The 27056-nt window shown below is 38.7% G+C and overlaps 1 protein-coding gene across 14 annotated transcripts in view; it reads left to right on the forward strand.

Moving 5' to 3' along the window:
- BAZ2B (bromodomain adjacent to zinc finger domain 2B) overlaps positions 1–27056 on the forward strand; it is a 102489-nt gene that overhangs the window by 24962 nt on the left and 50471 nt on the right. For 13 of the 14 annotated variants that reach the window (XM_048952412.1, XM_048952420.1, XM_048952414.1 and 10 more), the window contains exons 2-3: positions 3226–3268; positions 25515–25670. In XM_048952412.1, coding sequence (XP_048808369.1) covers positions 25517–25670 — 154 coding nt within the window. In that variant the 5' untranslated portion in view covers positions 3226–3268; positions 25515–25516. Of the gene's footprint in view, positions 1–3225; positions 3269–20557; positions 20575–25514; positions 25671–27056 lie in introns of those variants that run through there. The other variant, XM_048952413.1, reaches the window with a different exon arrangement.

Below are 27056 nucleotides of genomic sequence, written 5' to 3' on the forward strand. Positions count from 1 at the left end.
AAAATGCGTACAGTGACTTTGAACAGCTAATGCTTGCTCTTGGAATAAATGCCACTTGTGCAGAGTCAAGAAGAAGAGGATTAGTTTTGAACTGGCTGCCTTAAGGGTTGCCAGTGATGTAAAGGCAGTAGTTATGCAGCTGCACTACTGACTGAAGGAAAAAAAAACGGGAAATAACTCAGTATTTAACTTGTGCTATGTTGTGTGCTGCGAGAAAATAGTTTCACTGTTAAATCTACCTCAACCTTTTTTAAAAATCATCTAAGCAGTCAGTGGTAGTTGTGTGAATATAGCCAATTTATGGGAGCCTTCACTCTGTGAATCTTTCAAGTGGTGTGATCTGTTTTGTTTTTGACCTTGATTTTGAGGAGCCAGATGCCTTGCTATAATTTCAGGCTGCTTTGTATAAAGTGTACTCTGTATTTATGGCAACCCAGTTTGAGGTCATAGGGTACAGACTCTGTGGGCTTCGTGGTGTCTCTGTTCCTGCCCCCACGCATGTTTCTTGCATTGTCTGACTTAATGTTCTTTGTGATATTAGTGCTCTACCTTTTCCCTACCACTTCCTCATATATTTGCACATAGTATGCAAGTGACTTATTAGATTTTGGAATGCAAACCAAAAAATTACCATGCCACTTCCTGACAAACTCTTTTTTTGATCTGTCTTCAACCTGCAAGTATTTAGTGGTTTTGAGTCATTTGTGGGAGCACTGACCTCATATCACGTTCTACAAGTCTCCTCCTGAGGAGCTGGGGCCCTGGATCCCATTCAGGGTTTGTTCCAGGCCTTCAGGAAGGCTTACATGCGCTGTGGCTTTGTGAGCTCAGCCAGCCTCCCTGCCTGGCTGTGCTGGTCAAGCATTGGAGTGGGTTGCTCAGGGAGGTGGAGGAATCCTTTGTATGTAGAGGGATTTAGGAAATGTGTGGACGTTTCATTAGGGGACATGGCTTAATGGGGGGGCTTTGTAGGTCAGGTTCAAGGTTGTACTTGATGGTCTTGAAGGTGTTTTCCAACCTAAATGATTCTATTAACTGTATTTGAACAGGCAGCAGATTTTTTTCTCTTCTATAATTACTGAAGATGTACTGAAAAGTTGTCAACGGTTTATGGGCTGGTTCGGCCCAGTTCCGTGATGAGCAGAGGGATCCGTGGATCCGCACCTCTGGAAAAGGGAAACAGGGGACCCCAAAATGATTAAAAACAGTGACAATGATCTGAGGAGAAACAAACTAATTTACTAAATATATTATCGGAATGCAAGATAATACACTATAATACAGTATAATCAGAATTGAAGCTAATAAATCAAATATAATGAGAGAGAGAGAGAATGTCAGAAAGGTGGATAGGCCTCACCACAGCACTGAGGTGAGATGCGCAGTCCATTTGAGCAGCAGGGAGACGGGAGCAGCGCCCACGATGAAGAGCAGGCTAGAAAGAGCAATCGGGGACCTTGCCAGGAGTTAAACCTCCTCTCCCTGACCGCAAGGTCCCCTGGGGAATGCAGTTCTTCTTCTCTTCTGGGCAGGTACCCAGGACTTGAGCATTAACAGTTAAACTCCCAGTGCCCCACATGATGTTATGATGTGGAATACCGAAAACCAAAAATCACAAAACCATGACAAAAGTATATTGCGTTATTTAAGGTCAGAGTGTAGTCAGTCTTTAGTGAAAGAAGGGTATGAAAATACAGATGTACTTGACAGAAGTATATTTTACATTACACAGCGCAGTTGTTTGTTCAGAAGGGAGCTGTGTGCAATGCTTCATGCAGTACATGCGGTGGTCACAAAGTGACCTTACTTACCACATAGAGTCATAGGATCTTTTGGGACTTTTTGTACTTCATGAAGGAAAGTTCAGGGTTTCAGTCACCCAATAGAGTGGTTCAGAATGTAGAAAAATGCAGATTTTCTTAGTCTTTTCATCTATCAAATGCTTTTCTCCTGGTTCTTACACAGCGTAGTTACTGTGTCAGATCCTCTTCCATTAGTTTCTTTCTTTTTTTCTGGTCCAGTACATTTTTTTGTGTTGTCAAAGCATGGCAGTAGAGTAGAGAAGGGAAACAGTAATGTTTTGATCTCTCTTTGGCAGAACAAATGTGATTCCCTTCCCGCATAGTGTGATTGTGTTGCCCCAGCCGTTAGATAAATGGTTTGTTCCTGGCTATCCTTTAACAAGGGAGAAAAATAAATGCTCTTTTCCCAGGAGGCCAAGGAGTGCTGCTCTACTGTAGTGGCCATAACAAATGGAAAAGCCATTGTTGGTTTCAATGCTCAACATGCTTACTGCTTGCAATTAAAAGTGGAAAATTAAAAAAATAAAAAGGAAAAAAAAAAAAAAAGAAAAAGAAAAAGCTGGTGATATAATTATCTACTAGATTTAAATTATTACCTAGCTTATCTTCAGCTCCCTAAAAGATTAGTGTGCATGAAGAGAGCATCTACAAGCTTTGTACTGCCAATCACCTACTAGGTTTGTATTGCCAGTATGTGCAAAATTTCTCCGCTCTTATTACTTGGATTCCTTGGGAATAAAAGTAAACACTGGGAAACCCCAGCAATATTGGATTTTTGCTATTATGGCAGGTAATGCTTTCCTAAAATGTTTGTATTCCAAATGTTGCAACTGTTCTGTGCTGTACAGGAAATAGGAGGGGGGGAAAAAAAGAACAACTTTGTAGAAAAAAATAACTTACGTAGTAGAGGAAAGAACGTTCAGGACGAAAGCAATTAAGTCTTCAAAAATTATTTTCAGTTTTAATTTTTCAGTGATATGTAGGGTGCTTCTCATATCATGAACAGAATTTGAAATGCTTGTGCTGAAGAAAATCAGTAATGCGAAAAATATTGGTTCCATATAAACAAAGTTGTAAATGCCTATTGACTTTAGTAAGGCCAGAATTCTGTTTGCATTCTAAGACACACAATCCTTTTTGCAATTCAGTAAGTTTAAAATGGGTACACACGTTTGAACATCTCATTGCAACCCGAAAAGTATGATTACATAATACTTGGTTTAAAGTATTCTTGCTTTAATGGCTTCATGTTTGGGAATGTGCGATAGTTACAGTGTTTTCCGTATACTGGAAATTAGTTTTACAGTCTTCTTTTTTGAGAAATCTTAATGTTCTGTTTAATGTGTCTTTTTTTTTTTTTATAATAAAAGTTACTTGATGAAGAGATGATTGTGCTGATTGTGAATTGTTTTCTGTTTTGCAGCTCACAGAACAGCGATGTCACAGAACTGAACGCATTTGTCGCAGTAAGTATGCCACAGCATTAAGCATTCCACTAATTTTTTGGTAAGCATCATCTACACATAGGGAAAAGGAAGATGTGTAGTGCTCGGTTCTGCATCTAGGTCCTGATTCAGCAAGGTGTAAAGTACTGGTTTAACTAAATCTCTTAGATATTTAGTCCACATATGTAATTCTGTGACTTCAGTTTTTACCATTGGGTAAGTCTTTAATCAGCACCATTATAGCACTATAGCAGTGAGCGATTACTTTAATGTAGGATTGAAATATAAATTTGACAGTATTACAGTGTTTCAGAATGCCTCGAGTGGTTTTGACATCTGACTGTTCAGTTTAGAGAACATTTAAAATGAGTTGGGAGATTCTGCTAAAAGTTTTGACTCCAAAATCCGTTTTTGCATCCTGCAGAAATAATTTTGAATTCTCAAAGATTCATTGTATTGTTTTGCAATATAAATGGTTATCATTTTTTACTCATAGATTATTGGACTATTAGGAAATGAAGAATTTTGCATTCATATTATTTTGCTTATTTTTTCATGGTAAAGAAACACGGTAAAGTTGTGGTGTCTTAGTCATTTACTTTGGACAAACTTAATGGTGAAAACTAAAATAGATACAAAGAAACTTAAAGCCTGACTAGCTAGGCATAGCTCAGAGTTGTAACTTTCAGACACATCTCTATACTGTCATTGTATTTACTGTCTGTCAGGTACACTGAGTAAGAGATGGAAATCTAATAGCTTTGAAATGATTTTTTGGGTTTATGATTTTGGTTCTCATCAAGTGAACCACCAATTCTTCATACACTTTCTATGACAATACACCCAGAAACGTAGAATCATAGAATCATGAAGTTGGAAACGACCTGCAAAATCATCTAATCCAACCATCCTCCCATCACCACTGCTACCACAAGCACTAAACTGTATTTCGTAGCCTCTGGAACACTGCCAGGGACGGTGACTCCACCACCTCCCTGTGCAGCCATTCCCATGCAGCCTGACCACTCTCTGAGAGAAAAAGTTCTTCCTTATGTCTAAGCTAAACCTCCTCTGGTACAACTTACGGCCATTTCCAGGGAGAAGAGGCCAAACCCCTCCTCATCACAGCCTCCCTTCAGGAAGTTGTAGAGTGCAATGAGGTCTCCTCTGAACCTCCTCTTCTCAAGAGTATCTTAGTGAAAAGATACTGTAAGTTCACATTCAGAGATTAGTTATGTCAACTAACATGAGCCTTTATTGGATCCCTGAAAATACTGTGTGGTACAATAGAGTCATACATTTCAGTAGTGACATTCATGCAGCCATTCCAGATGTAACTTAACAGTCTGTAAATTTGCCCTGACAAGGTGGAAAAATAAATTCAGTATTTTTAAAATGTAGGTTTTAGATCACAGGCTCAGGCTTTGGAAGTACTTCTTCAAGTATGCAGTTCCATGTGTCACCACGTATGACTTGTTTTCATTTTGTATTTGGGAGAGTGTTAAGACCACCAGCATTTGCTGGCTTCAGAGAGTCAATAGATTTATATGGAAAGAATAATGTTATTAAACAGGAGGAAACAAATGATTTTAAAGGTGGAAAAAAAGGCATAAAACTTGTTGTAATACAGTAGTAGACTGACTGTTACTGTAGGGCATGCTAGTTTTAATGAGAAGGCTTTCTCTTCACAAAAACTGAAACCAGTGCTATCTTTGCTAACAGCAGATTCTCTATGGGGGTGTACTGAAGCTGGCATTTAATTAGAAGCTTCATATCTCAAGACTGCTACCTTCCTTCCTAAAGAAACTTCTAGTTTTACATGTTTGGTGTTGGTGAGAAGGTAGGATCTTACTAGCTTTAAAAAAAATCACCCTTATCTTAGCATATAGTTTTTCAAATCCCAACTTCTTGAATTATGACTTAGAAAGAAAAAAGAAAAAAATTGAGTCCTTTTTCTAGAGGAGATTGAGTCCCACTGAAAACGTGGATATATGAATATTGAAAGACAAACCTTGCTCGAGTTGAAAATTTGCTTCTGACTGTCTGAATACTTTATTAGGGCTTTTGTTAGGGCTCTTTTGGCCTTAGTAGTTTGGAGGTTATTACGAGTGTAGAGGCTGCTTTGAAGAACTGTTAGACGTACAGCTGTGGAATGAGAGCTGCTAGTTGGCTGCACTGTTTTTGTTGCGCTGGTGAACAATTGAGATGAATAGATGAATACTGAACAAAAGTGCCTTAGTAGAATGAGAGGAATGCTCCATAAAGAGTGAAGTTGACATGTGTAACATTTTTTTCCTTCAGCAGTTTGACTGGGTAAGTACAGGAGGAATTTGTAGTTTTTCATCCATTCTCCTGTAGTCTTCCAGAATTCTAAGGAGATAATAGATGTGTGTCTCTAAATAAGCTAATTTTGAAGGCTGATCGTTTGTACATGTTGCTCTGAAAATAATACCTCCTACTTATTTCGATGTGAACTACAATGGCTACAAAGATCACAATAACACTGTTTGATAGAACAAATTCTCAGGTGAAAAAGACTTACTCAACGTAGTCATCACCATTAGACATATGTTTTACCAGCAATAAATAAGGGTCTGCCTGCCGTGCTCTTAAAAATCTGCACCAGTGGAGGTGACCCACTGTTTCACAGCTGCTGTGGTGACATTGTTGCTAGGAAAATGCTGCCATTTTTCATTGAGGGGCAGAATGTGCCAAAAACAGACTATGTGGTGGGAGTGATGTGACAGTCAAGTCAAAATTCAGTTTGTTGTGTACTCTTCAGTGTTCTGCTCCCCCCCCATTGTGGGGCCTGGTGTTACTGCGTTGCAGGAGAAAGGTTGTTTTCTGCTCTGCTCTGACTCTGAAAGTTGGAGCCTTCGGCTTAGTCAGTGTTGTGATGCAGCGGTCAGAGTTGATGGTTTTGTTTGGTTCCAGGAAGTCCAGAAAGATCCTCCCTTTTGTGTCCCAGAAGACAGCTGACATCACTTTACCTGCTGAAGGCTGCATCTTGAACTTTTCTTCAATAGGGAATTCATGTGTCACTGATTCATGGACTGCTGTTCTGACTTCAGCTTGTAGTAGTGACACCACATGTTGTTACCAGTAATGGTGTAATCCAGATATTATCACCTTTGGCCTCATATTGATGTAATAGGTCCTGAAAAACTTGCTTATGAAGTTTTTTCTGTTCCTGTATGAGCACTTACAGGACCCACCTGTTGCAGTTTTTTTTGATGTTCCAACATTGCCACCATCATTTCCCGTGCACTGAAGCTGATATTCAAACTCTATACTCTGTTCCCTGATTGTAATCTGCTAGTTGAGGTGATTGAGATGATTGAGACATTCTTCACTTTGTGGTGTGGCAGCTGTGTATGGCTGTCCAGAACATGGCTTGTCTTTAATATCACTGTCGCCACTGCTGAAATCCACCATCTAGGTGCACCTATGAGCACCCTGTGCTCACATCCACTGTTTGATCTCCACAAACATTCAGCAGGTGTCGATGAATGTCAGTGGTGTCATTTTTTCTGCATGGAGAAGATGAGTTGCACGCCTTTGCTTTGTCCTCACTTCCATGTCGGGCACCTTTTGTGGGACTGCCCTTCTGCTGCCATCTGAGGCACAGCAACAAAATGTCAAAGGGAAATTGGCGGGAAGGTTCACCCTCTGCTGCTATCCAACCTGCATCTACTTCTGATGTTGTGGGCCGTCATAATAAAGTATGAGGTTTTACTTTTAGTGCAATCTCATGCCAACTCAGTGTGCAAATTTATTCTCCTTGTTTTATAGCAACTTGAGTGTATTATCAGTTCCCCCATGCCCTGTAATTGTTCTCAGATGCCTTCCAAGAAGGGAGCTTAAGGATTTAAATATGTAGCTGTAAATTTTTTTGTGTGTGTTTGCGTTTTTAAATATTCAAAGATGCAGAGAATTATTGAAAGTGCCTTTGGTTTTGAAAAGGAAATCTTAGTATTTTTATTCCCTTAAAACAAGCTGTTCTCGGTGCTTGTAGTAATGGTATTTGAGAAGCAGAAGTTTTTCCTTGGCAGTGTAGACGGGTATGCATTTGGCAAGGTCTGAAAAAAACCCACACTTTCGTCATACAACTAATACCTGCAGATTGAATTATATCTTCTTTTTAGTACAATAACAATTACCATAGACTGAGAAAGCAAGAAGAATACGATATTCAGAGCCTATTTCTATGCCTGAAGTAACTATACTGGGTTTAAGTAAAGGGTAGAAAACAATTACACCTTTTTTTCCTTTTTTTATATAATTAATTTTATAAACATGCTTCTAGTTTAAAAAATTGAGATAAAAGTAGCTTGTTGCCAGTGAAGAATATATTTTATGTTGCTGAATCATCTGCAGATACAATTTTGAATTTCAACAACTGTAATTCTATATACATGTGTATGCTTGTGTGTGTTTTTAGATTTTGCTTCCAAGGAAAGACCTCAAACCACAATTTACTGAAGAAGGATTAAAAAATTGATGAAGAAAAATTACAGAATGAAGGAGAATTTCAAAGAAAGAACTCACAAGTTACACTTATGTTCAGAATATGTGGTTTTATTGCAGTTTTCTGGAGCATGATTTGAAATGAACACAAAACACTACTGACATAATTTTTGTAAAAGATTCTAGCAACTGTTTAAATGTAATGCTGAAAACCAGAATTAATAATGGCTATGCTGAAAGGGTTAAAAGGCAGATTCTGATTAAGTATTGTCAAGATTAACATCTGTTAGGAGGAATAAGTGGTTTATTAAGCTTTACAATACAGATGGCAACTGAGGGAGTTCAGTTGTGAACTGACTTCTTTTGTAGTATCACTGTATTGTTAAGACTTGCTGTGTTTCCTTGTAACAGAAGTAGTAGTTTGCACAAAAAATGTTTGTTGTTTACAGTTGCTTTAGAAGACTAAAAGCTGAGAGATCTTTCCAAGTAGAAATGATGAGTTTTAACTTTGTCTGGTTTTTCTTTCAGAAAGTGCTTTTTGTCTTTTAAAACAAAATTTTCTCTGCTTATGGGAGATGGGAAATAATTATAATTAAACTTTGGAGCTCTAATGAGCTAAATCTAATTTAAATGCTTAGTTTAAAAAGTCTGCTATTTCTAGGATAATTTCCAGTTGCAAGTCAGTACAATGTTATATTTTGCAAAGGCATTCAGTGATTTTTCTCCTGGTAGCTAACCTAAGTGCTATTGCTGTTGTTATCGTGACAAAGCTGTTTTCAGTAGGGCTTTACCAACTCAGCACAGGCAAGGTTGTGAAAGTCCTGTCTGGACAAGGGTTATGGGTTCAAGGATGGAGGACAAGTATGGTTTTTGTGTGTGTTATTACAGCTCGTCATATTACTGTGAATTATTTGATTCTTCATTATATTCTCGAGATCAGAAAAATTCTTAGATAAGAATCATTTTGCTTTTTTTTCTGATTTTTAAGGGAAGTAGTAAAGTCCTGTTTTAATAAAGAAAACTTGAAAACGTAGGATCTCAGGAATGTCAAAACTGAGAAAGTGAGTGGGATCCTTAAAGGAAGAAAAAAAAAAAGGAGCTCTTTTAACAACTGGAGGAGCTTAGATGAGTGATTTGTGAGAAACTGATGTGAAAACAGGAGAGCTTTTTTATCTTGGAGCAGCATGCTGATCAACATCCTTTCAGCCATGCGTGGATGATACAATGCCTTCCTTGCCTTATCCTCAGTTTTTATTATGGCTTGTATCTTCCATTACTTGTGGAATTGTTATTCCAGAAACTAATTCTTTCAAACAATTTGTGAGTAATAATAACAGGACAGACAGGAGCAGTTGGTTAAAAAAAACCACGTTGCAGAAAGGTCAGTGGAGTTTTGGTAGACAGTGAGATCTGAGTCCACATCTCATCCTCACCAAGTTTGCAGATAGCACCAAGTTGGAGTGAAGTGTTCATCTGTCTGAGAATAGGAAGGCCCTTCAGAGGGATCTGGACAGGCTGAAAGATAGGCTGAGGCCAACAGTATGAGACTGAACAAGACCAAGTGCTGGGTGCTGCACTTTGGTAGCAACAAAGCTGTGCAGTGCTGCAGGCTTGGGGTAGAGCGGATGGAAAGCTGCATGGATGAAAAGTACTTGGAGGTGTTAGCTGAGACAGTGACTGAATTTGAGCGAGGAGTGTGTGCAGATGGCCAGGAGGGCCAGTGGCATCTTGGTTTGTATCAGAAATAGTGCAGCCAGCAGGAGCAGGGAAGTGATTGTCCTTCTGTACTGGCACTGGTGAGGTGAGTGCTATGTTCAATTCTGGGTCCCTCCTCCAGAAGGATATTTGAGGCCAATGAAGCATGTTCAGAGAAGGGTAACAAAGCTGGTGAGGGATCTGGAGCACATTCCTATGGGATGTGACTGAGGGAATTGTTCAGTCTGGAGAAGAATTTCAGGGTAGACCTCATAGCCACCAACACTCCTGACAGGAGGCTGTGGCGAGGTGGGAGCTGGCCTCTGCTCCTGGGTTACAGAGATAGGATGAGAGGTGGTGGCCTCACCTTGTGCCAGGGGATGGGAAGTTGGGAGTTAGGAAACTTTTCTTGTCTTGTCAGGCACAGGCTGCCCCAGGAGATGGTGGAGTCACTGTTCCTGGAGATGTGGAGACTAAAGACAGGGTTAGTGGGAATGGACTAGATGATCTCAGAGGTCTTTTCCAGTCTTAATGATTCTGTGATATAGAATGTTCCTGATTTTGGTCTTCAATATACAAGAGAGGTAGTAGCATATGTTAAGTGGGCCATCAAGGACAGAGGACAAAACATTTTACAAATGGCTGAGAACTGAGTTTGTTCAGCCTTGAAGAGGGTAGGGAATCTGCATAAAAGGTGTTAGAGAAAAGGCAAGTCAGGTTCCTCTTGGAAGCAGAAGATGAAAGGAGAAAAGGCAAAGGGCAAGCTATATGAAAATGTGATTAGATAGCAAAGGAAAAATTGCTCAGAATGAAAATGATCAGAAGCTGAAATGAGGGTTCAGAGAGCCTGCAAAATTTATACATTGTTTTATTGGACAATGCTCTGAGCAATTTGATCTAATTTGAAAGTTAACCATGCTTTAAGGAGGAAGTTGGATCACATTGCCTCTAGAAATTGTTTAGAAGTTATTTCCAGCTCTCAAAATTTTTATGCCTCTTTCCATCTCTTAAACTATAAAAAGTTCCTGGTTTTTTGTTTCTTTTTTTTTTTTTTTTTTTTTTTTTTTTAAACTTTTGTATCCCTAGGATTTTTAACAGAGAAAGAAAGTAGTAAAGAGGCAGTAACATCAAGGCATTAAGTCAGTGCTTCCTGGCAAGGAAGATATAATAGAAGACAACTGCAGTTGTAAGAAAGAAAGGTTTGGATTTCTAGCAGTGAGTGACTCCTGTTTTTCCACTGCTCATTCATATCTTTAGTAAGATCTTTCCTCATGTGGGGCTGTCCATCAGTTTTGGCAATGTCTAAATACATTATTCTGACTGTTTCCTTAGCTCTGCTGCATTGGCTTCTTTGTACTACCTCCTCTTAAAGGTGTGTTCTTCTGTTTTTCTCTTGGGCCAGCATTCCTTGATTTGGAGCCTCTATCTTAAATTCGGATGCAGCATGGTACTTTTATTCATGTTTGACTCTTAGCTCCAACAACTGGGGAAGAATGAAGCGTAGGTCTGTATCTGTCTTGAGTCAAGCCTCTTACTTACTACAGCATCCTTGTACTGTTCAGTTTTCCAACCCGTTTTATCACTAGAAAAACAGAGCAATTAACTAGCAGTAATGAGGAGGGTGGGGGAAGTTGAATTGCAGATGAGATAAGAAACACCTGAAATGTATATCAGTAGCAGCTGGAGAGTGGAACGAGGGTTTTTTTGAGTGAGAGATATGATATGAGAGTGTCAGGTAAATACCTGTAAGTCATAAAATAAACATTCTGGTTGTGTGTCCATGAGTACCTATTCCTAGCACTTCTTAAACAAGAACAAAAGGTAATGCCAGAATTGCTTCAGCTCTGTCCTGCAGTCTATCCCAGTTCTTCTGTGATTTAGCCAGGGAAAATCTAGGGGTAGTATTTTGGGTGATTAGAAGACATCTTTTTTTGTATGAGTTTAGAAAACATTTGTGGCCTCAGTTGAGTTTATGCTTTGAGTATTAAAAGCAGTGTGAACAAAGGTGAATGGGGGGCAGAGTGCAGATAGATTGGCAGAGAAATAAAACATGCAATTTGAGTGGCTGATGCTATTATGTGACAGGTAGAGGTAAAGACAATAGACAGTGGGAAGAAAGGATGTGAGTTAAGTTAAGCCTGTGCAATATGTACTTTACAGGGATTATGATGTAAGGTGTCATGACATTGCTTGCAAGCTTTGTCTAGCGCTTACATGTTCTGCTACCATGTATTTGCTGTATTGAAGATTCACACTGCAGTAGTGCACATGACACACGTGTGTGTGTGTATGGAACATTTTCACTGCAAAATCAGGCTGTGAATTTGGAGCTTTAACAATGACTTGGAGAACCAACATCTACCTGAATTTCAAGGCTCAAAAGATGCCAGCAAATGAGTACTTCTGCTGAGTTAGCTTTCTGACAGGCCAGCTGACAGGATGTATGTTCAGCGGATTTAGCATGATTTAGCGGAGGGTTGTTGGAGTCAGGGTAGTTTGGTTAGGGTGTGGTTGGACTTGGTGATCTTTAAGGTCTTTTCCAACCTGAGCAATTCTATGATTCTGTTCTTATGTTCTGTTCTTATGTTTTGGAGTGTGTGTGTAAATAATAAATGAAAAGTCATTTTTATCTCTGGCTTTTTGTTCAGTGAGGCACGGGCTCTTTCCTTCTTTGTTCCAACTCTAACCTGGGAATTTTTTTGATTGAAACCAGTTCGTATATAGGTTAGGAGATGTAGAGCTGATGTAGACAAATGTAGTTCTGTTGATTTCAGTTAAACTGCGATAGTTTATTCTGCACGATGGTCTCATAATAAGGATCTTATTAGATGGGTTTTGTTTATTTGGGAAAATCTAATTTGAGGTTGTGTGCATGTACGTTGTGTAAACACATTTTGAAATCAGATGCTTTTTAACTGATTTACATGTTCTGTTTGAATTTGAAGGATTTTCTTTTTAGTTTCTTCACAAGTAATTAATTTAAAACAAGCATAACAACAGTAAGGGTGTATAATTTGGAGTTTTTATATCCTTGCACAATTCAGAGCAAGTAAAAATGGTGCGTTGGAGCATGGCTTAAATGCACGCCGGTTGACTAAAGCATGGGCTTAGAGCTTGTAGAAGGCTTATATGTGATCTGTTTCAGATGTATTACGGGGGGATGTCAAGGTGAAAGCAGACTTGCAGAATGGTTGGTATTCTGACTCCGAGGCTGTAAATGGCTCTGTGGCAGATGGAGTCTTTGTCAAGGAAGAAAAATGGCAGCTCTGGAAGATCATAGATGTTTTTGTTGGGTGGCTCAGCACACAGACAGTTACTTTGTAGCATTCAGGATTTCCTCCTTTGTTTTAATAAATTGTCCTCTAATTTTATTCTCTATGAGTCGATAAATAGTAGTCACCGTAATTCAGTACAATCTGTGGTATTCCATTAGGAAAAAAACGGTCAGCTTGTTTTATTACCAGATTTTAAATAAGCTTTGCAGGTTGTGTGCATGAAGCCCTAAAAATAGCTTTTCTCTTAGCGTGTAAAAAACAAAGACATACATGTGTGCATACAACTGCTAGTACAGCAAATAATATTAAAATAGCATTGTTAATTCTCTTGAATATGATTTTAAACCACAGAAAGAAAAGCAGTAGACTTTAGATTGTTTGTATTTTGTCTACATCTGTGTCATTTATCTCAGTAAAATACAGATTTTTGCTCTATATATTGAAGAATCTATTTCTGGTTAGTTTGGAGAAGATAAATATGGTTTATAATTCAGCCTCTTGTGAATTCATATTTTTCTTTGATAAATATTCATTTGTCTCTTAACGCTGCACAGCATCTGATTCTGCATGCTTTTGCTGTGGTTTTGTTTGCATTCTAATCTTCACTTATATGTATGAGGTTAAGTATGTTCTTAGAGAATAATGATTCACTTTTATCTGTAGAGTAACTGGTTTCTATACTGTCATTCCTATTAATTACATTTGTGGTAAGTTATGGAGATGAAGGTGGATGTCGTATGACATATGCCTGATTGCCGAGTGTAAACAGTTACATCCTAGAATCACGTTTCATGTGCACAGTAGATGTGGATATCCAAGAATATCTTTCTTTTCTCAGTTACTCATTTGAATAAATATAGAGAAATGTTAGAAGATGTGATCTTCTTATGGTCTATACATGCTGGACAGATTCCTAATAGATGTATTGATCTCACTTGAAGTAGAACATAGCCTCAAGAACCTACAACGTCTTGCAGAAAGAATGCTCAAGTGGTCAGTTGACCTATGCTAAAGGGTAATAAGTCAGCACTCAAAGTGCAAGCATTACACAGCTATCACCTGCCAGCAGCACTCTTTAGCCTACTTGACTAAAATTATAGAAAGCAGTTACTGTTAATCACAGATGAAAGTGACCCGGTACTTTGAAGGATCAAGGTTATTGCGTTGGAATCTCTCTCTTTCAGTGCCTGGAAGTTATACAGTATTTGCTCTTGAGGATAAACCCACTATAATTAACTGTGCCTTTGTCTATTTGAGATACAGCATACGTGGCTTTTATGCAGAAAGGCAAATGCTTTGTAATCAAAACTGAAGTACTTTTGATAATGTGTGATCCAAAATAGTCTTCATACGTCTTTTAATTAGAACATGATAATGCACAGTTAAGGGTAATAAAGCTTCTTATGACATGCACCTGGACATTCCTTATCATATAGTAGTCTGTCTTTAAAAATGACAGAAATCAGGGAGAAGTACAGCGATGTTATGTGCCTTCAGGTCTTATCACATAGGTGACTGCTAGTGGAAGTCTTACACTTTCTGTTACTTACTTTGTTTGTTATGTCAGCTAACCCAGTGATGTTCTTCCTGGGCTGTGAGGCGATGAGCTGATATGGCTGGTTTCAGAGGCACTTCTGCCTGTTTGCCTGTTTTCAGATGTTTTATCATTTCATTATTTCTCCTCAATTTTTCTTGGTTTCTTGTACTTTTTTGCGTTTGTAAGCCTACAAGGACTATTCCAGGGGAGCTCTTGATGCTATCTGTGCAGCTTTTGGTATGCTAACAGTGACAAACTGGCTGTTTGTCTTTATGGAATTGGAGTTTTGGAGTGTTTGTTGTTTTTCCCTTTTTTCAACCAACCAAACTGGACAGCGAGGTTTTGTGGTGTTTTTTTTTTAGTTATGGATATGACTTTGGATATGACTTTAGTTATAGATATGACTTATTGAGAAAAATGCTAACTTGGTAGTAGCATGATGGTGTCAATATATTGTTTGTACTGTTTCAGTTAAAACACTGGAAAATGAGAACAGTGAAATAGATCGGTGGAATATATACTAATTTACATAGTATTTGAGTAAATTCAAAACAGTTCTGATAGTCTTGGATCTGGTGGTGTGAATAGGTTGCTTTGTATCTATGAAGTATAAAGCAGCTTTTATCCACGGAACCAAAATACCATGATAGTACCAACAGAGAAAAATGTCTTTTGTTGTGTTTTAATCTTTCTGTGGTCAGCTCTGAATAAATAATTGCATTCAGCATTCATCTCTTTTCACTAACTTGTTTTGCTTAACTGGTATGTACAGTCTGTGCTTATATGCACTGTTGCTGAACTTGTTGGATTGTTTTACTTGTTTGCATGATAATTTTGCATTCTGCAGCTGTTCATGCAGAGCAGTTAAATCTCTGTTCGTGTCAGAATTCCAACTTCTGTTCATGTTTAATCATTACATTAATACAAAAGAAATTTTTAAAAACTTGTGTTCCTCCATGCATTACTTGGTATACAGCTCTAGCTGCTCCAAGGGAACACCCACTTTGTATCAGATATTCCTGCAGTTTTAGCTAGAAGTAAAACTCCTTTGTCTCTTCAGCATCCATTGATTTTTCTTTCAAGAGTGCATTAACAGTGATGTTAGAATCCATGCAATTAGCATCTGTGCTGAGCAAAATAAATAAATAAATAAATTGTTAAATGAAAAGTGCTACACATAGTATTAACAAAATACTTTATTGTGTTGCTGTACAGGAAGCAGTGAAACAAGGAAGACAAAGTAGTGAAAGGTCGAGGAAAAATGAGAGAGAGAACAAATGATGCAAAAAGAAAATGACACTGAGGTCTTGGTTTAATACATATGTATTCCAGGTTGATGGCTGATTTCATTAGCAAATCTCATTGTTATGCAATGTCTGTTCTTCTGCAGCAAAATGAATATTGTATTCTCAGAGGCTCTGTGTGTGTGTGTGTGATATCATGGTGATAGGAAAATTAAAGAATATGTATTTTTAGTTACTTTTACCTTTAAAAAATTTTTTTTAAAAAGCCTTCATATTTTCAAATCAGTTATTTTAAATTGCATTTTTTCAACAAACTTCTAATGGGAAATTTTAATGGAAAACTGCAATTTATTCTCCCCCTTTTCTCTGTGCGTTTTTTTGCCACGTTTGCAACCTATGCAGTCTCTTCCTGAAAACCTTCAGTTTGACTAAGTAAGGTTAACAATGAGTTTACCATATCAAAGATAAAAGCTTAAGGTAAGAATATTAGTCTCCGTGATGCTTTTTTAAAGAGCTGACACTAGTATCAGCCATTATATTCAGCTCTGAAATAAGCATTATCTCAGTCAAATCTCTTTGAGCTTGAGTCTTAACATTCTTCAGTATATTCCATTAAAATACTAAATTGGAAAACTGTGCATACAGTAAGATGAATCAACGTTGTTATGGAGTGATGTTTTGGTGTGTAGGACAACGGGATTCTTAAGATGGACTTCACTTTCTTTAGCTAGTGAAATGCTCGGTACTTTAATAAATGCAATATACAAACTAAGGGAACACTTGAGAAGAAGGCATTGGTGCAGGACAATTAAAATGTACTGAGGTAATTAATTTGGATATATCTTCTATGCCCTTCCAGAATGTATTCTATATATCAACTTTGTGGGGTCAGAATCTAGTAGAGAACGTATGAAATGCCAGTGAATTTTGAATATTTTACGTCTAGTTCTGGGTAATGAGCCAGCATGAAGGAGGTTTTTGGACTCTGTAGTAACAGGAAGAATAGATGGCAGTTTCTTGGCTTTTCGTTAGAGTGCCTTTTACATGCATTGAAGCAAATCTGTTTTTATTAGAATTTTTTTAGAGATATGATTGATAATGGTATCATGTGGCTGTCTGTTTCTGAATGGTTGCTCTATAGTAGTTACTGTGGTTATTCCAATTCCAAGATACTGTTTTAGCACTGAAAATGCTAGATGAAGTGTCTGTGTGTTTGGTAAATAATCAGAATGGAATGAAATAAAATGAAGCTAAATCACAAGCAATAGAGCAATGTATGCAACCTGAATATAGAGGAGGTAGAACAAAGAGCAGGTTTCTTACCAGCCCTTCCCCTTAGGAAAGGTAGCCTGTTCCTGGCCTTTTCCTTTGGTAGGACTATGTCCAGAGTAAGAATGCAGATCACTTAGCATCAGCTGTTGGCTTGGAAAGATTGGTTTGTTTGGTTTTCTTGGTGGTGAGTGAGATACTAATTGAAATGAGATTATCTGACTCTTGCTGCTTCTTGATGGTTTTTCAGATGCGAAGCGCAGTTTCATCTGATGTTACGCTGTGCATTAATGGGACCCAGGAACGATCTTTGTGCAGTAACATGTATGGGATAAAATGGTACAGGGGCTTTTGAATGCAGCCAGAATCTCTTAGGGACACAACTCAGGCTACTTTTCATGTGTGATCGTGTGAGGGGCTCTTCACAGTAAGAGGTTTTGAGGCTTTCAGCACAGGACAGGTGGGGCAAGGAAAGGTATCTTCCTACCTTTTGTAGCTTGCTTGGGGATGATTTTTATTAACTTGTTTTCTTGAGGAAGATGATGATTTAAAGCCTGTGGCATCACACTCCAGAAAACTATTTCTGAAAGTAATCAACTATCCTTATTGTCCTGTTATTTGTTTTAGTCACCTATGCAGCTAGTGTCAAAGGATTCCACCTAAAATTATCAGAAGGAAAAGACAGAACAATATGGTATGTGAACCTTTTAGAAATTAGTTTGTTAAGTGCTCTACAGAGATGAGTGCAGGAAGTTCCAGCTCTCCAAAGTCATTACTGCAGACTGTGTTTATAGGTGATACTGGAATTTAGGTCTCCTTTTTATATTCATAAATATTTACTATTTTTAGGATGTGTTGTGACGTAATATGTAGTTCTTACAGTAATTTTGATGTCTGGGGTGTGATGCAAAAGACAGTTCTCTGGCTTTATTGGCATTCACTGAAGGTTTCATAGAAATTCTGTTCTCTCAGGCAGTTTATAAGCAAGGTTCATGGCTTAACTCTTTTTGCTTTATCACAGGGTGAACGATGACAGTTTATATCATAATCTGTTTTAAAGTAGAACCTGCTATAATGACGCAGTTCTAGAGTTATAGATGGCATCAAATGTCGTCTTGGTTAGATCATTACTTTCAGATAAGAGTTTTGAGATGATTCTTGTAGTCTGTGGAGGTACCATTAGCTTTTTAAAATCCCTTTGACAGGAGTCATAGTTTTCGTGAAAGAATACATGCCTCTGCAAGAAGCTCTTGATGTTTCTTAAACGAAAGAAGTAGAATTCCCTTAATGTCCATAGAATGAATCTCCTTAGGCACTGTTAGGGGTACCAGTAAAAGAGGAACTTTACTTGCTCTTATTGTACTTAGTTTGTTGGGTTTTTTTTAAATCGATACGTGTCTCTGTAGCTACAATGTGCTATATGTAAAAAATATATTTTAAACCTTCTTGAAAGACAGTGTCTGTTCTGTTGGACATCACAGATTGGTGACGTGCAGCTTTGTGTTGTCGGGTGCTAATGCATACTTAAGATGTAGTTGGATTTCTTTTATCATATGTTTCAGCATCCTATTAGGACTCTTCTGTAAACATGGGGCTGTCACGGAGCTGAAGTGAGGACCAGTATTTTAGAGACCTGTAAAATTCCGGAGAGCAATGATAGCTTATTCGTCATTCTTGCTGACTAATAGAGGTAGTGGTGGTTGTTCTGTACATGTAGTTTCTGTATTAGAGCTGGAATTCAGAAAGTAAATCCAGACTTTGTTTGGCTGTTTCCAGTGATGCGTTTTGTCTCTCTCTTCTGCATTGCTGTCTCAAAGTAATACAGCTGTTCCACAGTAAATGTGTGGTGGGTTTTTTTTTGTTGTTGTTGTTTTCTTTGTTATGAGTTAATGTGGATTAAAATAATTTTAGAAAAAACTATCTTCTATGAGGCAGTATTTGAGCATGCAGAACAACTGTACATGCAAGGCTCAAATTTATAGTGGCTGTTTTCTAATTTGCAGAGTTCTGGAAGGGATAATTCCCTGATTGAGGCTGTAAGTCGATGTGTGAGTTTGAATTTCTATGCTTCCTTCAGAAGCACTGCATATATAGTTCAACAAGACTGCTTTTTTTTTTTTTTTTCTTTTTCAAGTGCATGACAGTAGCAAAGCAGACAAAGCAAAACGCTGATATTTTGATTTAGTTTTGGGAATGAATTATGTTCTTGTGTTGTATTAGGAAATTGTGGCTGTACTAATTAGATCTGTGACAAGAAGGATTCACTAATGTCCTGCTTTGGGTATTGCCTTGTTTGCAGAGATCACTGTTGGTAATAGATCAGCCTGTTTGGGAGGTGGTGATGGCAAAGTAGCTCCTTCACTGGCACAAGTTACTCTTCAGCAGCAGAGCTGGCAATTTGTTGTCTTTCCAATAATGTTTTCTGTGGATTTTTTTTTTTTTTTTTTTTTTCTCATATTGTTCCTTTGTTAGCTTGTGAAAAATGACTGTGATGCATTTATAACATCGTGATTAGAGACTTCTTGGTTCTTGTGTTTCTGGTTTAGTTTCCTCAGACATGTCACACTGCTGTACGCCCTAGCTGTTACTTAATGCTGAGTTGGATAATTACTTTTTAGTTTTGTGTATTTCCTCTAGTATGTAAATGATCTTCTATTTTGTTTCCTGCTATCCTTGTGCTCTTACTTTGGGTCACTTTGGCAGTTTCACTCGCATCCACCTGCTGCACAATAAATTCGTTGTTTGCTGCATAAATGAGCTCCATCTCCTGTTGGCTGGCTGAAGCTGCCCAGGTGCGGTGTGGCTTTTCTTTCACGAGTCTCAGAATGGATTTCTGTGTGCAATTTCTACATTGTTTTTTGGAGAGGACTGGTTTTGCTTTGAGTTTTCATAGTAGCGGTTTTCATTTGTTCGAAAAGAGTTGTTGAACTTAATGTTTTGGAAGGTTCTCGGTACAGGGAAGTGTGATTGATTTTTTTAGCAGAGGAAAAACAGTGTTGGGCAGCTAAAAGTTGTCATTAAGTTATTCTTCTTCTAAAATTATATTCAGCTAGTTGATTTTGATAATTCATGCGTGTTATTAGTATATGTGTTTTGAGATCAGTGATTCAGTGCTGAATGGAGCGAATAGGATTGGTTTCCTTGTTTCAGTTGTTCCAGGTGTGATTCAGCAGCTTTTGTTCCCTACGTGCGCATACGTTTAATTTAAAAGAAAAAGCTTTATTTTCTTTGGTTCGGCTTAGGAAAGAAGCCAGCAAGGTACAGAGCGAATAGTGATCTAACATTGTGGAAAGCACTTCTGTCATGGGTCAGAGCTGGTTTTACATTTGGGTGCCGCGTCGACGCACGTAATCGAAGTACTATGGGACACCTGTGGTTAACGCCGCGTAGCGCAGCCCGGCGGCTGACGGCGGTGCGAGCCTGCGCGCCATTGCTGGTCGGAGCGCTCCACCTGCCTTTCAGTTTGTTTACCAGGAAATCTAGATGTGTAAACTGCAGGAAGTACTGTTTGACCCTCTCTGACAGTATCTCATTACAATAATTGCTAATCTCTGAGTAAGACAGCCATGTTTTGTGTGTAGCACAGAGGGAGGTTGTGGTAGGTTTTAGATGCGTCCTCAAACACAGCTGTGGAAATGCTTGCTTGAATTTTGTTTTCAGAGCAGCTTTTGACAACAGACATCTGCCGACCTATGGGCTCAGCAAAGCTGGAGCACAATAGCTCATGTGCTTTCTTCCTTCTCGACTGAGAGGAAAAAATACTACGGCTTGTTTTGGAGCCTTGTCACTGCTCTGTAGCGACAGGATAATGGCTACTTCCTGACTAAACTGCTCTCCACAGTAAGCCGTTAATGTTCTGTGTCTATTCTCCTGTAATGCCAGGAATTCAGTGCTTTTGTGTGCTCCCAGACCAAGTTAATAGTTTGAAGTGTTTATAGATTGAGAGAGAAATATATGGAGTTTTAAGTATCAAAATTTTGTTGCCTTTTCTCCCCCCCCCCCCAAGACAGACCTCTGCTGCTTTCTTGTAATGCCTATTTGGGAGCAGCTATGAGAAAATAAACCTGATTTGCATGAGTTTTTTTTAATAAAGCATGAAAATGTATTTAGATATTGAACAAGCAACAAGCATTAATTTCATGAAAAATTATATTGATTGCTCACTGGACAAACTCGGTGACAAAAGTGCACGGTATCATATATGTTTGTAATTTATTTTACCATAGCGAGTACCTTTCTGTGTCTAACGTAAACCTAGTTACAAATAAAACCATCTTTTTTCACCTTTTCTTAAATGTATAAGATGTTGTTTCTCTGTTTACTAGAAATAAGGACTGTTTTTCTTCAGTACGTTTCTCTGTGGTGAGTACTGTGTGAGTGGAGAGCTGTGTGTACAGGTCCAGTTTTATTTTGCTCTAGAGTATTAATATGAGAGACTTCATGTTGTGAAGTGACTTGCTGTTCACTTCTGATCTTACTCAGTTAAATGAGTCCAAAATCATTTTATAGCTGGTTTAAAATGTTAACATGTTAATAGCATCGAATTTGTAGCAGAATTGTTATGTACCATGAGAAACATTCTCGTAGTTCTGTACCAAAACCGCAAATGCACGTTCTTTTTTAAACAATGTTTGGAAAGGTACTAAGTCAAATTCTGCAGTTCCAATCTATGTTTGTATTAAAATGATACTGTGTGTTTGATATGAAGGATTTCTTGTCCATCAGAGCATGCTGTATGTGCTGCTCCCTCACTGCCCAGCTGGTTTCCTTCACCCTTGACAGTTTTTCCCAGTGTCTTAGAATTCTGACGTGAAAACGTCTTGCTTGTTCTTACTAATCTTGCCATTCTTGGTCACTGTAGAGGCTTGTGAACTCAGAGCTTGGTGTCTCACAACTGGAATTATTGGCTCCGAGCTTCGTGTCTGCTTCCTTAACAAAATTGACTTGCTGTGGAACTGGAGGGACATTCCTGATGACTTCTGGAGCTGTTCTTGATGATTTGCTTCTCCATGCAGGTTGGCTCAGTGAAGCACTGGGGGCACCTTGGGTCCCAGGATACAGCTGCTTCTGCTGTGTGTGTACAGCAGCCATCATCCCTGTGCACCTCTTGTGCCATCTCCTTGAGGTGAATGCTGTGGGCAGCAATTAGAGTTGCCTTTGGCTTCCTTCTTCCTGCTTCAAAAGAAGTGCAGGCTTGTTTGTTAGTCACATGTGACTACGATGTCCCAGATTGCTCTTAGAGTGCCTTTTCATTTTAAAGGAATAGTTAATGAGAGTACTTCATATCAGTTCACATTCAGGTACTTGCCAAGCTTTGCTAAGAAAACTATGCCTCATACAGCTAAAATGATGTCCTGCATTTTAACTAGAACGCTTTGAATGGAGGAAAAGTGAATGTTTAGTATGTGCCTTTCTTCGACCCCTGAAATCTGAGTTCATATTCTCAGAGGTGATTTTGATTTTTGTAGAGGCCAGTAGGGATGTTTTACTGTCTTCTTTCTATACTGTGTGTAGAGACAGAAACGCAGTCCGTCAGGTTTTCTGTTTCTAATCACATCCTTTAAGTGTGTAAATAACATTGAAACACCAGATTGGCATCTGCGTGATTTGTAAGAATAGTACTGTGAGTGGGTGATGAGGATGGTCTGCTGACAAGGTAATAGCTTCTGAGGCTTCTCTTCAGGCTTGGTTTTATTTATTAAGAGCCCATTATTATTTCTTCTGGTTAGTTTCTTCAAGTAAACTTGAGTGGACTTATTTTTGCTTAAATGTTCACATTTATTTTGAGATCTTAATGTCTTAAATCTGGAAGAAACAATGAACAAATAACATCAACAACAAAGACATTTTGGAAATGAAGTTGGAGTCCAATGGTGAAGTGAGTTTAAACGGTGTAGCACAGAGTACTTCCTTCTAAAACTGGTTCTAGGTTCCTGAAGAACTATGTGTGTGTGGGTCAACATGAAAATGTGGATACCACTTCTCTGTCTTATCCTGGCTGCTTCATTTATGAGGAAGGACTTGAATTAACATTCTTGTCTTTCCTGTTTCTGTGAGTACATTATGTGTTTTGTAGTGTGTGTAGGTTTAGGACTGCAGTGCAAAGTTATCCCATCCTAGGTGTCCTCATTCTCTAAAAGTTGTGTAATGAACAGTCCATGATGTATGAGTAGGTTATTTAGGCTTCTGTGATGTTCACGTACTCAAGTTAGATATCTGGGTTTGCAGTTCAAAACATTATTTATTCTCAAAAGTAGTGAGTTGTTGGGACCTCTTTCCTTTATCTTATGCGTTTGGATTGGCGTTCCTCCGCCCAGAAGCACAGTAATACCAGGTGAACAAAATATGTTGATCGTAGCGAGTTGTCTGGGAAGTTTTTCTGTAAGTATGTTAGAACAGATGCATTGGGTTTGACCACATTAATGCTCATTGATGTGTTCTGTCATTCCTCAGAGGTAGTGAGCAAGGTTCGCTTAGAGAAAACACTGGTTGGTTTTACACAAGCAGGAGTTTTAACTGTCTTGAATTTTAACAGTGCAAAGATGAACCTGTGTTAGCGTTTGACATGGGAAATTCATCAGGGCATTTCCTTTGCAATTTTTCCTTAAGCTTTATTGTCTCTCTTGTAATTGCAGCTGAGTCTGAGTTTGAGCTGACTTAGTAGTATGTCTTTTGAACCGGAAGTGGAGGAGTACGGTACCGTGGCCCAGAGACAGAGCGTTGTGCAACAGAGCTAAATGTAACTAAATTTTTGGGTAATAAAAGGCAGAAACGTTGCGCTGTGGGTAGAGTGAGTTCATGTGTAAGTATGGTAAGAAGAATATAACCAGATTAAACGACAAGATTTTTGCAATGGAGTGACTGTTAATGTATGAAGTACCACAATAAACTCCCAAGCAATTGTCAATGAGCTTCTGAATAATTCTGGAGATTTTCTAATCTCTGAATTCGTTTGATGATTATGTAATTTACTCTAACAAAAGCTATGTGCAGTTTTGTTTTCCATTGTTGCTGTTACTACGGGATGATGAATAAAAATCATCAGCTTTAAAGAAAAAGATAAAGGGGAAAAAGGAAAAGTAGATGCTGGGTTTCACTTAAAAGAACTTTATTGACAGAAAGAGTGTGTTATGTTTTGGGAATTTTCCTTAATCCGAAGTAAGATTTAATGGATATTTTGCTTCAAACACTGAATACCTATTTGGGTAATGTTTTATTCAAGACCTGCAATTTAAAAAAAATATCATGAAGAATACTGAAATAGATTGGAAAATTATATATTTTGTCACGTGTTACTAAAAATCCTCAGGTACTGTACCTTATTTATTAATTCTTTAATAAAAAATGCCATTACACAATACTAAAGGAAGTTCAGGTTTAGCTTGTTGTACATAAACCGCTGAATGTATTTTAACCTTCAGACTGCATAGGTTGCTTTTCTGTCTTATGCTGCTGATTTAGTTCTAATGTGCAGCTGCTTAGAGAGCTCACTTGAATACAAACCAACTGAATGTGTGTGGATTTTTATTTATTTTATTGCAGGTGATCTAGGATTTCTATAATCATTAGAAGAGAGTCAAATTTATGAAACAAAAAATATCACGTGTAACAAGCAGTGTTCCCCAGGGGGAGTCAGTGCTGGGTCTGGTCTCGTTCAGCATCTTTATCAGTGACATGGATGAAGGGATAGAGTCCACCCTCAGCAAGTTTGCTGATGATACAAAGCTGGGAGGAGTGGAGGACGCACCGTAAGACTATCTTGCCATTCAATAGAATCCAAACAGGCTGGAGAGTTGGGCAGGGAGGAACCTGACCAGGTTTAGCAAGAGCAAGTATGGAGTCTTGCACCTGGGGAGAATAACTGCATGCAACAGTACAGGATCAGGGATGACCTACTGGAGAGGAGCTCTGTGGAGAAGGACTCGGGGGTTCTGGTAGACGACAGGTTGGCCGTGAGCCATCAGTGTGTTGTGGTGGCCAGTGAGGCCACTGGGATCCTAGGGTGCATTAAAAAGAGCATGGCTAGGAGGTTGAGGGAGGGCTCACGGGGCTGCCTTCAGTCCAGTCTTTGTCAGCCTGTCTGTGTGTTTGAGATTGCACTGACGTGGAGGACCTTGCATGTGGCTTTGTTGAACTTAATGATGTTTTCACAGCAGGGAGCAGGGAGTTCACAGGATGTGAACACGCTGCAATAGGGTGCTGGTCACAGGGTCCAGACAGAATAAAGGAATTGTTCAGGCCTCGGTTTCTTCTGGTAGTCTGATCAGAGGAGCAGAAGATGTGGGTTGTTTCGAGCCTGAAGGGAAGCTACAGCATGAGAAGAGGGATCTAGCCAGGAGGCACGGGCACAGCAGTGCTGGATGGCAGAGGGTGCCCAGCAGGCCAGCTCAGGTGGGGGCTGACGGTGCAGGTCTAAGTCTACATGGAATTTCTGGACAAACTGTGGAGTGGCTGGCCAGGGCAATTAGGACTTGCTCATGCTCCCAAGGCTCTGGCAAGGCTTCTCATGGGCATTGGAGACAGCAATTAATGTTTCAGACTTTACTATGCAGCATTCAGATTCAAATGTGTTGCTGCTCTCAACAGCAGTGCGTAATTTCCTTACTGCTGCAGTTAGGCTGGGTTCCTGTGATGACTGTGATACCACAGTATCACGTAGATTTCACCTGAAGGTCTCGCAGGAAACTGTCTGAGCACAGCTCCTGAGACACAGTCAACAGAGGTACTTGTCTGCTTGTGATTTCCTGCTGTAGAATTTAGCCCTTTTTCTCTTTTTTTAGATATGGAGTCTGGAGAGCGGTTAACGTCATCATCAGTCTCCTCAAGTGCAGCTGCTTCATCTCCAGTGTCTTCTACACCTTCTGTAGCTTCTGCAGTGTCCAAGAGTGGCCTTACCACTGGAGCTGCGTCGCTGAGTTCCACGATCAACACGGGTGGTAAGAATAACTCGATTACATATTGCTATGTGATTTTAGTGGTTGTTAACACTTGTGATGAAGTTACTGCTACAAGGTCAAATATAAGATCTCACATATTTTTTGTTATTGTTTTGAGGAGGGAAATTTGTATTATATGTATTTTGTACATTGTATATACATAGTACATTCAAAGTGATTTAAAATCAGCTCTTTTAAGCATGAAAGAACTCTTCAATTTGCGAAGGTATGGGAATCATTTTACAAACTGGTCTAGCAGACTCAGTGCCACTTTCAGATTTTAGATTCACCAATCAGTTTCTTGAGAATGCGCAGTGTTCTCAGCGTTCAAGCTTAGCTGGTTAGCGTTCTGTATTGGCTTAGCTGGTTCGTGTTCTTTGCCACTAGCAGGTAGCTTTCTCAGTCTGTTTTCAATTCTTTATTATTATTATTATTTTTAAACTCTTGTACAAAATTGGTTCACAACCAACTTCTTATCTTGTTATTTATGGAGAAAGGTTAAAGGTGGAGTCCTTGCAGTTACATTCACGGATGTTATCTGTGTACTTGTTTCTGCAAGAGCATACTCAGAGTTTGCAGAGTGTATTAAAATGATACGTTTTCTTTTAATCATTTTGAGTATTTTAATTAGATTGCCAGTGCTTTGATCTTCATTTAAAATAACAGATCTGGGGTTTTTAACCAGCTGTAAGAGTAGATGATTGTTACTTGTGTATATATAAACCATTGTCCAGCTTTTTCCGTCACTTCAAGCTTCCCACTATGAGAGGTTCATCCACACTGTGAAATTAGGCATACAACTGGGAAGATTGAGAGTCGTGTTGCTGAGTTATGCAGGAGACAAACGTCGGTAGCACTGCAATGATTAAGACGCGACGGAGAAAAGTGGGAAGCACACTAATTTCTGCCATTCTAAGCAATTCTCTAGACCCGCTGCAGACCGCTGCAGTCTAAGCTGGAATGCCCTTTGCATGGTTAGAATATCTTTATATTTCTGCAGGTTGGTGCTTTATAGTTTTAGGCACTAGTTAAATATTTATTTTTACATAACGCCTTGTACTATGAAGTTCATTAATATTAGCAAAGGCATTCACAGTTGTAGTTCCATTTTCTAAGAGATCAGCATTGTTGAAATGGATGTTCTCCTTTACAGTGATGTTTTCAGTCTCTCACCTGTATAGTAGAATTTCCAAGCTGAGCTTAGAAGTTTGACCTATTTAAAGTAAGTAAAGAATGTTATGGAGTGCAGTTTAAAGTTTCACTATGCGGAGCTTGTCAACAGTAGGTTATTGACTTGAAAAACAAACACTAAAAAAAATAAAATGCTGGAATTATAAAATTGCTAGACAGTCTAATGTTTCATAAGATGGTGTCATTACAATCCAG

The sequence above is a fragment of the Lagopus muta genome, chromosome 8 (assembly GCF_023343835.1).
Source record: "Lagopus muta isolate bLagMut1 chromosome 8, bLagMut1 primary, whole genome shotgun sequence".
Classification (NCBI taxonomy): Eukaryota; Metazoa; Chordata; class Aves; order Galliformes; family Phasianidae; genus Lagopus; species Lagopus muta.